Source organism: Nelumbo lutea, chromosome 3, assembly GCF_056320005.1.
Source record: "Nelumbo lutea isolate HS-2025 chromosome 3, American lotus-T2T, whole genome shotgun sequence".
In the NCBI taxonomy this organism is placed as follows: domain Eukaryota; kingdom Viridiplantae; phylum Streptophyta; class Magnoliopsida; order Proteales; family Nelumbonaceae; genus Nelumbo; species Nelumbo lutea.
The window spans coordinates 91,436,702-91,451,983 of NC_142686.1; the positions used below are offsets into that span (position 1 = coordinate 91,436,702).

Below are 15,282 nucleotides of genomic sequence, written 5' to 3' on the forward strand. Positions count from 1 at the left end.
ATCAAAAGCCTGCTCAAGAAGATGAAAAGTATTTTACTATACAACATATTCCTTCTGACCCCACTTTTAGCTAACGCATCAGCCAAAAAGTCAAGATTCTTAGGTTTCCATCTGAAACAACATTGAAAGGAAGCCAAGATATCAAGAATTTCAAGCAAAAAATGGGCAATCCTCCAAGGGCCTGCACTACTCTTTTTAGCCCAACCTATTGTGATTCTAGAGTCTCCCTCGTTTCAGTGGAGTTCTTAGGATGGTAAATTAAAGAAGATGGGGCACCTGGCCTGAATGTCATAACTTGTACAAAAAAGGTAACCAAGCAACTAGGCGCCTGCCTAGTAGAAAAATCAGAAAATAAAAATAGATTTATAACAGAAAGGAAAGAAAAGAAGAAGAAGAGTTTCTTGGAAAGAAGGGAAGAAGAGATGGGAGAAGCCAATAATCATCTGTCCACCCCACTCATTAACTTGTATACTCATTAATTAAAAGGAAAGACAACCACTAATCTGCCCTTAATAGGGTGGCTGCTGTCAATAACATAAAAGAAAGCATTAAACTATTGGGCCTTGGGCCCTATAACACTAATTTAAAAACATAAAACATAACTATTTAAACCTCAACACTACACCTCAAGTTGGGAATAGATGTCACACATCCCCAACTTGCATAGATCGTGTTCAAGCTTGTTCTTTGAGACCCCCTTGGTGAGTACATCAACAAGCTACAGTCAAATGAAACATATGGCAAGAAAACTTCCCCAGATGTCACCCTTTCTCTTATGAAATGTGTATCTACTTATATATGCTTTGTTCTATCATGCTGAACTAGGTTATGGGCAATGTTAATTGCTTCTTGATTATCATAGTAGAGCATCATAGGTGTATCAACTAGCTTGACTCCAAATTTTTCACTCCTGAAGCAGAACCAACACATACTTTCTTTGGGAAATGTAGATCCCATGTTTGGATTTTACCATTTTAATACCTAGAAAATACCATAGCTCCCCAAGGTCCTTAATCTCAAAACTCTTGGTGTAGGTTCTTCTTTAAGGCATCAATCTCACTCAAGTCATTCCTTGTGACCATAATGTCATCCACATATACTATTAGCATTGACACCATTGATCCCCTTCTCTTCACAAACAAGGTATGATTTGATTGGGTTTGAGTGTATCCAAAACAAGTCAATGCTCCCCTAAACCAATCAAACCAAGATCTAGATGACTGCTTCAATCCATATAAAGGCTTCTTTAATTTGCATACATTTCCCTTGCCTACATCACCATAGAAACCAGTTGGAAGGTCCATGTACACCTCTTCTTGCAAATCTCCATTGAGAAAAGCATTCTTCACATCAAGATAAAAAAAGGGGCCAAGAATCGGTGGTTGCTAGAGACAAGAGAATCTGAACTACACTCATTTTTACCATTGGTGCAAAAATCTCCAAGTAGTCTATCCCATAGGTCTGAGTATACCCTTTTGTAACCAGCCTTTCCATGGACTTTTCAATGCTTCCATCATCAACCATGTACTTCACAGTATACACCCACCTACATCCAATTGTCTCCTTATCAACATGTAGATCTACAACTTCCAATATCTAATTTTTTATCAAGGATTCCATTTCCTTCTGCATAGTTGTCCTCCACTCAGTTTTGGAGAGAGCCTCACATGGGAGAAAAATGTGATGTAGAGGACTGAGAAAGAGAAAGATACACATCTAGAATCCCAGTCATATGATTAGAAGCTCCAAAGACGATTATTCAATGAGAGGGTTTGGATGCCAAACAAGCCATACTTGAGTGGGCAAGAGTAGTTGCATTATGCTGAGACGTAGCCTAAAGGAACCGCTCATACTCATTACATGGAACACTCATCATCTCTTTCCCAGAGACATTTGTAGATGTAGAACGTGTCTAATCAACTTGTTGAATTTCATCTTTCGTGCCATCACCACTAACCACCGCATGATTGGCCAAGGTAGAGGGTGACCCATGTAGATCATAACAAAAATTGATAGTATGTCCCTCCATTCCATAGTGCATACACTTCCTCACACAATTACCACATCCTCAATCACAAGCTCCCCCTGAATCTCAACCTCCAATATGCCCACCACCATGATTAAACAGGGGACCACTACACCACCACCACCTGGCTGAGTTCCTCGAGCTCCTCCTCTACTACCACGACCTCCACTTCTTGTTATTGCAAAAGCAAACCTATCAAACACAACAGAATGCTCCGGAAGTCCAATAGAAATCCTCTAGAGACGAGAAAGCACTTCCTCTAGAGAGGGAAGGGCAAATCCACCTAGTATCTACGCTCTAGCCTTCAACCCTACTAAAAATCTGGTTACATCAAGCTTCCTTCTCTATTGTTGTAGATTGAAGTACTCTTGGTAAAGCTAATATACTCAGGTAGTATTATCTTGTCCATAGTAAAGCTTCTTTATACTCAGGTAGTATTGTCTTGTCCATAGTAAAGCTTCTTTGCATGGTCCCAAATCTCCTTGGTTGTATCTAAGAACATAAAGTTTACACAAATCTTGGGTTCCATGCTATTCCACAACCATGTCATAATTTGTGCATCTTCTTATTCCCAACCACTGTACCCCTAAGAATCAACTCAGGGCTTTTCCTCTCTCACATGCTTTACTTTCTTCTTAGCTCTAAGAAAGACCTATACAGACTTAGCCCAAGGCACATAAATCCCACCATTTAGTTTAATACAAGTCATCTGCACATTCAGGTAATCAAGGGGAATCATAAAACTAGACTTTTGTTCCTTGCTATCTCCCATAGCTGTCATAGTAAAAACAAACTTCCCACTCACTAGGATATTACAGCATTTCACTTTCTAACCACCACACTACACCACTAATGGCTGATTATTGCTGAAAACATCTACTGTCACAATTTCAAAAATAACAGTCACTGCTGTCATACACTTTCAGCACCACAAAATCACCCAGATACACTCCACATGCATACCACTAGGTCTGCAACTAACCAATACTTGTTTCACACTGTGACACCCATGAAACCCACCTACTTAAACCACACAAATCAGTCCTGCACCAATCTGGCCACTACACCACCTAAAACAGCCCTCTTCGATCAATCGATTAGAGGGTTCCTACCAACCACATGAAACACTCGCTGCACCACCAACTGGAGGCATGAAAACCTCCAAAGGAAGAAAACGACCACTCCTTTTCAGCCCTTTTTTGAAACTCCAAGTGATCAGTGAGATTTATACAGAGAACTAGGGTAGAAGGAGATCTAAAATTCTGGGTTAACATATGACTCAACCACAGCCGCTCTGATACCATGTTACAGATCTAATCTGTACTGGTTTCAGTCCTAGAACAGTAGAGAAACAGAACAGAGAAGAAGAGAGAAGAGAGAAGAGAGAGGAGAGAAAAAAGAGGAGAGGCAGAGAAGAAAATTTGGTTCGAACTAGAGAGAAAGTCTAACTCTCTAGTCGGCCAGGTATTATTTAAAGGTTTCTGGTTTAAGTTACAACGACTCTTATGCCCCTAAGTATGGGACATAACACTTAAATCAAAACATAAAGGACAGTATACCATGCTACTAATATAAGATAAAAAGACCAAACTACCCCTTAACATCCGACCCTAACAAGTTCTAATCAAGCTTCAAAAGAGTTTCTAGGTTGGGGTACTGTTTGTGGGAGGTCTTGTTCATGCATTCTCAGGCCCGCTCGTTTGTTTTGTTGGAATGGCTTGTGGAATCTGTTTTGCCCCTATTTTTTTTCTTTTTATTTTTGTATACGTCTTCTATACTCTGTTTTCTTTTTAATAAATTTACCTTATCTTACGGAAAAAAAAAAAAAAAGATTTATATTTTTTACTCTTTTGTTTGTTCTTTTGTCAGATCTGTTGTCACATAATATAAAACAAACCAAACTCACAAATTACTAGTATAGACCCACTATACAGTTCCTTGGAATGACTTGCTGACTGATTTCGAAAAGGCCACTAGGGGAATTAAATTTTACTGGCAAGTTTGACATGAATTTTCAATAAGGTAGCTATTAAGTGTCCAAAAGTTCAGAAGTATGACATACCAGGTGATCCATTTTTGGACTAAAAGAACCCTTGGATCCATAAGGCAGTTCCCCTACAAAAACCAATCCTTTTGGCACAGATTTCCGAACAAGAAGGTGCCTTACGCCTTTCATTGCTTCCTCATACATGTCATGCAAATACTTCAAATTACTATCTCGATTTGGTCCTTGCTGAAGCCAAACTTTTATCAAGTATTCATAGTAGCTGTCACCACGGGAACCCAACCGAATATTTTCTCCACTGAACTCGCCAGAATGAGGGCTGCACTCATAAGAAAACAAAGTCATCCAAAACACATGCACAACGATTGAAACCTAAGCTGTAATCAGTTTAAGAAGTTTCACAGAAACAGGAAGCAATAAACAGTACCTAAAAAACTAAGACGCACAAGTTAGCAATAGAACAAATACAACCATTAGCAACCATGCATAAGAATGAATAATTCCTATCCTATTTATGCATGAAATGTTATACTTTCAATTTAGGGATGCTCATCAAAAACTGAAAAACTGGACCAAACCAAGGAAACTGAACCAAAAAAATCCAGTTAACCGAAGGACCAGTTTGGTTTTTGGTTAATCTAGAAAAAACCAGCAGTTAACCAAACCGACCAAAAATTGCAACGTTTGAGAGATAATATAAAGGAGTGAAATAGGGAACATTTTGGAAGGATAGAAGAAAAGAAGATAATCCTAATCTCTCACATTGAAGAACTAGATGAGGTGGAGATTGAAAGAAACCTTAATGCGGAAGAAAGGAACTTGAGATGGAAGTTGACAAAGGAATTGGAGTTAGGGGTGGATTCGAACCAAGCCGAGCCAAATAGTATGAGGCTCAAGCTCGGCTCTCCTAGGAAGTATAAGGCTCGAGCTCGAGCTCGAGCTCGATTTGAGCTAAAACCTTGATCTCAAGCTCAGATCAAGTCATAACCTCGTAAGCTCAAGCTCGATTTGAGAAAAAATGTCTTATAAAAATTAAAAATTATATATAAAAAATATTTTTTTAATATTTAAAAAAAATAAGAATTATAGTATTTTTATTATATATTTTTTCTATAATTATATATAATATTATATATTATATTATAATATATATATATATATATATATATATATATATATATATTCGAGCTGATAAATGTGTAGAGGAAATGAAGAGATCTAATAGAGAAGGATTTGTGTGCAAATTGGACTTGGAAAAGGTTTATGATATGGTGGATTGGAATTTCTTAATAGAGGTGATGCAAAAGTGTGGTTTTGTGGAGAGATGGTGCAATTGGGTGTTTGGTTGTATTCGGTCTTGTCACTATTCTATTCTTGTTAATGGAGTGGTGAGAGACTTCTTCGGTTCTTCCCAGCCTGTAGGGGGTTAAAGGCAAGGTGATCACCTCTCACCTTTTCTTTTTACCTTACTGGCGGAAGTTTTTAGTAGACTCCTCTTTAAGGCTAACAGGGAAGATGAGATTAGGGGTTGGAGAGTGGGGAGAAACAATGTTCCAATTACTCACCTTCAGTTTGTAGATGATTCATGGTGTTAGACAGTGTATGCCCTTAGCTCCAATCAGAATGATGTGCATTTTGAAATTTAATGTAAATGAATAAAGTACATATTTGATTCATGTTATTATGGTGTGTTTCTGTGTAATACCCTTAAACTGGACACATATGAGACTCGTGTTAGTTTAGAATCTTCACAGCCGTTGGATAGATCTGCGGAGATTTATCTTGCCAAGGCTGACACTGATGTGCCGCCAAGTTGGTTGGGGTGGCTTGTCTCAGCTGCTAGTGTGAGACCTGAGGTACATGCAGTGTGGGTTTTCTAGAAACCTTGAACTGGACCAGAATTCCAGTATTGCCCTGGACCTTGGAGATAAATGGGCAAAACTAGAATGTTACACCTGACCCCTAGACTCGATTATGATACTTCACTACGTATCAGATTGGCCTGTCTTTGATATGCCAATCAGTGAGATCCTTAAAGGGGGTCAAAACCTGGGTATGTTGAGACAATCCGAGAATTCATCTGAGTGGGTGATCATAGTGACAGGATCAGCCCCTTTGTCGGACAAAGTGAATGATCGGGATACACTCTCTCTGATGGAAACCTAAACTGCCGGCAGTTGATTTCAACCGTTGAAATTTGTTTTGCAAAATATATTTATATATATATATATACATACATACATATATATATATATATATATATATATATATATATTCAAAATGTTTTAATTCCCAGGATCCATGTGAGTAGAGAGTGCAGCACTGTACCTTGCAGCCGAGGGAGAGGTCCTCTCTTGTCGGGCAGTGTTTGATCATTATGGGCTGAGAGATTTTGTGTAAGACCATTGAGGGTAATACCTGATGGGCTAATCTTGCATCTGCCCACGGTTCTTGGGTTTATATAAGGCGGCTTGACCCAAGGACCATTTAGTGTAAATGTTGGGCCCGTTAAGAGCCCATGATGATGGACTCTAGGGTTCACTGTTTCCTATAGTGAATTCGACCAAGCCTTGTAACAGAGGCTGGGCCGAACCCATATGGCTGATATGTAGATCAATGTTTGGGTCCCACGCCATACAAGGATAGCCAACTAGGCAGCAGTTTGGAGGTTAAGTGAGCACATAGACTTAATGGGCCTAAAGCCCAATTCAAACTAGCTTAATAAGATTAATTAAAAGAGGGCAGTTCTGTGATTTAGATCAGTAGATAGGATAAGGGATTGTCCCTATCCACTCAAAGAGTCCAAAACCAAATAAAGATTTGGATCAGGAAACTCCTAATTAGATTAGAAGGGTGATCTTTATCTGCAAATAAGATAAGGGATTATCCTTATCTCTTAAAGAGAGTCCAAATCCAAATAAAAGATTTGGATTACGAAACTCCTAATGGGATTAGGAGAACATCTCTTTAAGGCTATATATAGAAGAGTAGGGCGAACCTCAAAATCATCTAACAGACTGTTGAATTCCAAAGAGAGACAACACAGTTTGACTGCACTGTCTTCTTCTCTCCTGCTCTTGCTGCCCTACCAGTTCGATCTCCACCTGTGGGAGTGATCAAGAAAGGTTCTTCATATTACCTTTTGGTAGAAAAGGTAATCTGAAGTCGTGCTCACCAGCCCTCCATCACATTCTTGCTGAAGAATTCAGTTCTTGCTGAAGAGTCGTCCTGCTGATTTTGCTTCATCCTGCACCGTGTCATCTTTGGTGGAAGCAGTCTTTGGATTCCTCCTTGGGCGTGAACACCTTCATTGAGGGTTTGCCATTACTCTGTATCAGTTATATCCCTCTCCTCCCTTTTAATTTCAGATCTGGTCCGGTTTGGTTTCAAGATTGATCCTTGAAAATGCAGTTTTCTAAAATAGGGAATGCGATTCCCACATGGGAAAGAAATTTTTGAAATTTCGCCCAACCTTCCTGCAAGGTTCGGCCATCCATATGATGGATCTCTCATCCCTTCACATGGGAGGTTGGAGAATGGTTGGGATGCAGGTGTATCACGTCAGACTACTCTAAAGCACCCTGTTAAGCAATCCATAGCTTTCGCCATCAGTTCCCCAGGTATAATAATGAGATGATTTTGAAATTTCTAATACCTCCTATTTTGCCTTTGGTTCATAATTGGGATTTTGGGTTTCGAAGGGGTTTGAGGATTGAAGAGCTCACTTGCTTGTCACAGCTTTTACTTATCCTTGATAAATCTATCTAGAGCCTTCTAAACTGGATAGAAGAGTTTGGGTTTCAAGTTCTAAAGGTTTATTTTCTTGTGCTTCTTTTTTTCTTGCTCTTTGCAAATCCCCTACCCCTCTTTCTATTTCCCGCTAAGGAAGTTTGGTATCAGCCAGTTCCTCCTAAAATTAAGGCTTTTTTGCTGGGAAGTGGCTTATGGGAAGATTAACACTTTGGACTACCTGCAAAAGAAAAAGGCCTTTCTTGTGTATTTCCCCAAACTGGTGCACTCTTTGCAAATCCAATGGTAAATCTTGTTATCATTTACTAATTTCCTATTCCTTTGTTGCAAACATTTGGGATTGGTTTTTTTCTCTATTTGGGTGCAGGTGGAACATGCCAAGGGAGATTAAGTTACTGTTTGACTGTGCTACTTTTTCTTGGCCAAAAAGTACGGGAAAAATAATGTGGAGGTGTACTAAAGCAGCAATATTTTGGACGCTATGGCAAGAATGAAATGCAAGAATCTTTCAAGAGGAGAGAAGCAAACAACAGATTTTGGACTGTGTAATGACCAGGGTTATACATTGGCTACTAACTCTGGATTCATTTAGACAGTTCTCTTTTGATGATATTTGTAGGAACCAATTTCCAATGGCATCTAGTTCGGTGCAGAAGATCAGACCAAGGCCAATATGGACACCTCCTTTTGAAGGTTTTGTGAAATTAAACTTTGATGGGAGCAGTCAAGGCAATCCAAGTCCTTCAGGAATTGGAGGAGTCATAAGGAACACAGAAGGGATCATACTAGCACTTTATTCAGGATCACTGGGGATTGGAGACTCCTTACAGGCTGAACTAGTTGCAGTATTACAAGGTGTTCAGATTGCAAAAGTCTTGAACATGGAGAACCCGGTTATTGAAGGGGACTCCCAAGGTGGTGGTAGGTTGGGCAAGAGATCTAGAGTCAGTGATTTGGTGTTACAGAAATGAAATAAAGAAGTTTCAGTGGTTAACACAGCAGATGAATCTAAGGATACAGTGGATGGGGAGAGAGGCTAATGCATTGATTGATTCATTAGCTAAGCAAGGGGTAATTAGGAAACGGTTGTATTGGGCACAACTGTAATTCTGTACTAGCTCTGTTCTAACAATGAAGCTGCATCTCGTACTTGTAGCAATGCCTATCATTATGATTTTCAATGAAATTTAATAATCTTTTACTTATAAAAAAAACCAAACCCACCAATATATATATATATATATATATATATATATATATATATATATATATATATTAGATTATATTATCTATATACTGTATTATTATATATATTTATTTATTTATAATATACTATAAATATAAAAAACCAAAGAACCAAACCGGTTAACTGATTGATTTGGTTGGGTTTTGGCTTGGGATATTTGAAAAACCAAAGGATCATTCGGTTTGAGATATGCCCATGGTTCAATTAACCAAACCATGAGCACCCCTAACTGTCATATCACATTCTCATTGGTTATAATATCTGCATGAATGCATTTATGAATCATGAGAAAAATTTTAAACTACTTTTCATTTATTAATCTCATTTAACTTTGATTTTGGCATTTTGAAGCATTTTTCCTTCATTTGGTACCCAGACAAAGCAGCCAATTGATGGTAGGAATTTATCCAGGCCTATGTTTCTCTAGATAGCATATGAAGAAGTTCAAGGGCAGCTATTTTTCTAATCAATTTAGAAATAATGGAACACACAAATTTTGTCGAAGAAAGGAAGAATGCTTGAACCCCTACTTAAGCAGAGTGTAGGACAAGAAACTAGTATCACAGTTTCCACCAATGTTCAGAGAACTGGACCGAGGCATAGAACCAGAGAAGGGAGAGGTTCACAGGTCAGAGGTTCAATTGGGGTCAAACCACAATGACGTAACATATACATATAAATATATAATATATTTAAATATGGTGGATGGATGGCACATATTTTAAAGCAAATACATGTGCAATAAAGTAATATTTACAATAAAAGGTCATTAATTAACACAAATAAAGAAGTGGATTAGTGGTAAGTAAGCAATATATAAAAACAAGAGGTCATGGGTTCAAGTCTTGTTAATAACATTTTAAAATTTCAATTGTTTAAGGACCCAGGCGGTTTCATGAACCTAGAACCGGTTCACTGGTTTTCCGAGTGATCTTTTAGCAAAAACGGTTATTAGGGTACGACCGAACCAGTCAAGGTCCTGGTCACTGTTTAACCGATCTAACCTGCCGGTCCAGTCCGGTTTCCTACACTGGTTTCCACAATGGTGAGCTAGGGGATGATTTAGATCTAAAATATAAGGAAGGCAATAGTTTCACATTTGGAAAGGGTTTAATAACAAGTTGAGAAATGGAGGTTTATGGAATATCTGGATATCCTGCCACCCAAAGGTACAACAGACATATAATGATGCACAAAACAACTGCTGTCTATAAACTCCCTGTTTTGCTTATGTATCAACCATCACATTTGAAGTCCTCTTGCCCAATTAAAGGTTGTATTCAACTCCTTTGACAGGTTTTTCTATTTCCCTAACAGCATGCCTGTATATCCAAGGCACATGACAACTACTACTTGTCCAAGAGACACCCCTACAGGGGTTGTATCGGGTCAGACCATGGTTCAGAGGGTAGCTGGGACTTAAACCGACCCCTCTGAACCGGTTTTGAAAAAATAAATAAATAAAACATAAAAAATAGCACCGACACAGAGCAATATGCTCTACCTGCATATCGGCCTGTGTTGATATTTAGAACCTTGATTAGTTGTAATTGGGGTTCTTTGGGAGGGTCCTTGGTGTGTGGGAGGTGATTTCAATGTTCTTAGATACACAAGTGAAACAAACAACTCCAATCAATGCATAACCACAAGCATGAGGAAATTTAATGGTTTGGTGGAGTCTTTGCAACTAAAGGAATCTCCTCTATTGCAAGTTACCTTTACTTGGTCTAACTTCCAGGAGGTTCCGGTGTGTTCTAAACTAGACGGGATCCTATACTCAGTAGACTGGGAGGATCTCTGGGGAAACTTAGTCCTGAAAGCACATCCTACCTAGAGTAACCTCAGACCACTATCCCCTTTGTTTTTTGAGGAGGTTTGCCAAGGGGGCCCACCCCTTTTAGGTTTGAAAATATGTGGATGGAAGACTCAAATTTTCTTTAAAAAAAATAAAGGTTGGTGGTCGGAAAGAGATCAATTATGATAACAAGGGGATCAATTTCACCAGAAAGATAAAATTTCTAAAAGAAAGAATAAAAGAATGGAACAAGCATGAATTTGAAAGATTAGAGGATAGGGGGTGGCAAATGAGTGGGTTGGGTAAGGGTTGAATACCAACCCACTCATATTGACCCACCAACCCACCATGACCCATCAGGCCATCACCAATCCTTGTTTATGGATCACAACCCACCCTGACCCTCATCCACCCATATTGACCCACCTACCCATCCATACCAACCGTTACCCACCCTCATCCATACTGACTCACTTACCCTCACCTATAAATGCAGATTTTTGTTAAATGCGTTTCAGCCAAAAAAAGAAATTACAAAAAGTACATAAAATGACAAAAACTCAAAAAATTATATTTTAACTAAAAAATCAAATATTGTAGGAAAAATGCATCATGATAAAAAATTATTATATATAACAAAAAAGTAGAATTTACAGAAAATACATTAAATGATAAAAATTGAGAAAAACACATAAACTTATAAAAAATTCAAAACACATATTTCAGCAAAAAATCCGAAATTTGCATAAAATGATAAAAAGCCAAAAAATATATATTTCATTTTCAAAATGCACAAATTGCAGAAAAATACAGAAATTAATAAAAATTTAATATATATATATATATACCAAAAAAAGTAGAATTGCAAAAAACAACATAAAATGATAAAAATTTCAAAAATATATATTTGAGCCAAAAATCAGAAAATGCAAAAATTTATAGAAAAATGTAAAAAAATACAGAAATGCACAAAATGTATAACAATTACAAAAAATTAGAAATGCAAAAATATAAAAAAAAATGCAGAATTTTTTGCAAAAAAATGTAGAAAATGCAAAATTGGGAGGAGGAGGAAGACGCCCTTCCACTAAGCAAAAATCCACTATTGAAAGGCCTTAGTTATAGAGAATGGAGAAAAGGCCTTAAGAAAACTAGAGACAAGGGCCATCGGTGGTACAAAGGCGGTGATCGAACTTGGAGGTGATTGGTGAACAAAGGCGAAAGAGGAGAACAGAGGGAGCACCGGTGGTGATTGGAGAAGCTACAAACTAGCAAACCCTACTTCTTGTCTTCTTTGCAAATAGGCATTGGGAGAGAGATCCAATCTTCTCTTGGTCGAAGCAAAAGACCATACAACGTGCCAACATCTGAGGGGGCACAAGAGGATAACAGGGGGTAGAGATTGAGTGAAGCTTCGAGCATCCAAACCTTAACCCTTAGAAACTTCAATCCTTGACCAATCCCTAACTGACAAGATTAAGAGAAGAGAGGCAATGATCAAGTGAAGCTTCAAGCTTCACCTACCTGAGAGCTAACAAAGGTGAAAGGCTTGATAGAAAACTTCAAACCCTAGACGTTTGAGAATGGAAAAGTGATTGAAAAAACCTTCGAAGTTTAGAAGTTTCGAACCCTAAACAGACTATAGACTCAAAGAGAGTGCTTGGTGGAGGAAAGATCAGAAAGGTGGAGATTAAAGGTGGAGTTAGAGGAGATTCTTAGAAAAGATGAAATTTCCTGGAAACGAAAATCGAAATGTAATTGGCTTTAGAAGGAGATAGCAACACAAAAGTTTTTCACTCCTTGGCAAATGGAAGAAGAAGAAGAAAGAATTTGATCTCCAGTATTGAGGTTGCAAGGCAAATTCTTAGCAAAGAGGAGGAAATTGTTAACATTTTTTCTAATGAAAAAAAAAAGAAGTATAGGTGGTTGACCAGAGGACATGGAGATAAATCTACTATGGGTAAAGAGGACTGCTAATTCCATTGCAAAACAATGGATGGGAAGAGAAAGTATATTTTGGGCATTGTTGTAATTGATCCTTATCTTGGGGAGAGTTAAAGAGTGCTTACCTCTCTCATGTATTTTATTATATCTTTCCTATTAATATAATTTCAGTTATTGATCAAAAAATAACTGTTAAGGATTTTGTGGATCATTTTAAAGCAATCTTTGCCACTTTAGGAAGGAGAAATTTGGAAAATTGGAAACTTGAATGGGAACAGGGTACCTAAAATTCAATCAACTCTCTTAGAAAGAAGTTTTAGTTTGGAAGTGGTCCATGAAGTAGTGTTTTCGATGGAAATATCAAAATCTCTAGGACCAAATGGCTTTTTACCATGATTGTTGGGAAATTATAAAGGGTGATTTGATGGTAAGAGCTATGTGGCGGGAATCAATTTGAAAGAGGGTAGCATTCACCTATTGGTAGAAACCCCAGGTTGTGAGGTGAAAGAGTGGCCCCCAGATTATCTTGGCCTACCATTGGGAGGATACCCGAAAGCAGAAAGATTTTGGAAACCAATCCTAGAAGGATTTGGCAGAAATTGGCTCTATGGAAAAGGAGCTATATTTCTTTAGGGGGAAGAATAATATTAATTAAGTCCACCTTAGCGAATCAGCGCATTACCTGTCCACCTTTAGGATCCCGGTCAAAATAGACAGCTACAAAAGATTATGAGGGGCTTCCTTTGGGAGCAAGGGATGAAAGGAAGGATCACTTGATAAAATGGGTACAGGTATGTAAATCAAAGGAGCAGGGTAGTTTACGTATTGGGAATCTGATCTAGAGGAATATGGCTCTACTAGGGAAGTGGATTTAGAGATTCCCCCTAGAAGGAGATAGACTTTGGCATAAAGTCATTGAAAGCATACATGATTTAGAGGAGAATAGCTAGGATGCGAAGTTGGACTCTCATACCTCATCAAAATCGTCGTAGAAAGCAAATAACAGAGGTACTCCCTGCTTCCCTAAACTCCATTCGGTTTGATGTGGGGTGTGAAAATAAAGTTCTTTTTCAGAAGGATCTTTGAGTAGGTGATTTGCCCCTTTGCAAACAATTTCCAATCCTTTACTCCCTGTCAACTTACAAGTTTGAACCTATTTCCAAATTTGGTGCTCTATCCCCAACTGGGATCGATTGGGATTTTGGGTTCAGGAGGGGCTTAAGGGATAACAAATGTGGGTCACTCATTTCTTTACTTTCCTCTTTGGATAATGTTCCTTTGGACCAAAATACACCTGACGCTAGGGTTTGGACCCCCTCCCCTGATGGTTTGTTCTTTGATGCTTCCTTCTTTAACTTTTTAGTTCATTCCACCTTCAGTGGTTTGTCTTTTCCAGTGAAGGAAATTTGGTGTAAACCTATCCCACCTAAAGTACAAGCTCTGTACATGCTATAGAAAAGGAGGCCAAATTCCTACCTCTCTCCTCATGTGTGTGCTTTGTAAGGATAGTGATGAAACCATTCCTCATTATTCTCTTGTCCCCTTGTGCTTTTCATTTAGGAATATTTTTGTTCTCTCTTTGGTTGCAAATGGGTCCCCCCACAAGAAGTGGTAAGCCTGTTCAACCCCAACTTCCCAAGGCTCAAGGAAAAGAGCCGGAAAATCATGTGGAGGACAGTAAGAGCTATATTGGTTTGGACGATATGGGAAGAAAGGAACAATAGAATCTTCAATGAGAAAGCAGGTCTAAGGAGGAACTATTGGAAGCTATCTTAGTGAGAGCTGCGCAGTGGGTAAAAACATTGGAGCTGTTCAAAGTCTTTTCAGTTAATGGCGTTATTAGAGCTTGGTCTAAAGTGGCGCAAACAGGTACACACACTGAAGAGGTGAGAACGGATTGGAAGTCCCCAGCTGTAAATAAACTGAAACTGAACTTTGATGGTAGCTCTATGGGCAACCCGGGAAGAGCAGGCATTGGGGAGTGATTAGAGATTATCAAGGATTGATGGTGGTATTGTATTCAGGTCCAGTGGGCTTAGGAGACTCAATTAAGGCAGGAATTTTGGCACTTCTACAACGTTTGAGATTTAGCACAGCAGCTTGGTCTTAGAGATTTGGAAGTGGAGGGTGACTCACAACTAGTAATTCATTTGGCAAATCAATTCAAAGCAGCTTCTGGAAATATAGACATGCTTTCAGGGAAATTGATGTTATTGCAAAGAAATTAAATTCACATTTCATCTCGGTGAGAAGAACTTCCAATGGGGCAGCAGATGTACTAGCTAAACAGGGAGTTGACAGGACAAATCTCTTTAGGGAAACTTGTAAAATTGTTACTGAAGGGTGTTGGAATCTTCCAACAGTCGTATTAAGCTTTATTAGTTAATTTTAATGAAATCCTTTTGCTGATAAAAAAATAGTATAATATGACACCTAATAAATAATATATATAAATATTTTATACCATATAATGTATAACATAAATTTTATACATATATTCTATGTCATATGCTATA

General features: G+C 38.3%; 1 protein-coding gene across 3 annotated transcripts in view; it reads right to left on the reverse strand.

Annotated features, from left to right (window-relative positions):
- The window catches only part of MNS3 (alpha-mannosidase 3), a 42,854-nt gene that overhangs the window by 2,186 nt on the left and 25,386 nt on the right, over positions 1 to 15,282 (reverse strand). For all 3 annotated transcript variants that reach the window (XM_088978656.1, XM_088978658.1, XM_088978657.1), the window contains one exon: positions 4,089 to 4,350. In XM_088978656.1, the coding sequence (XP_088834782.1) occupies positions 4,089 to 4,350 (262 nt within the window). The remainder of the gene's footprint in view (positions 1 to 4,088; positions 4,351 to 15,282) is intronic.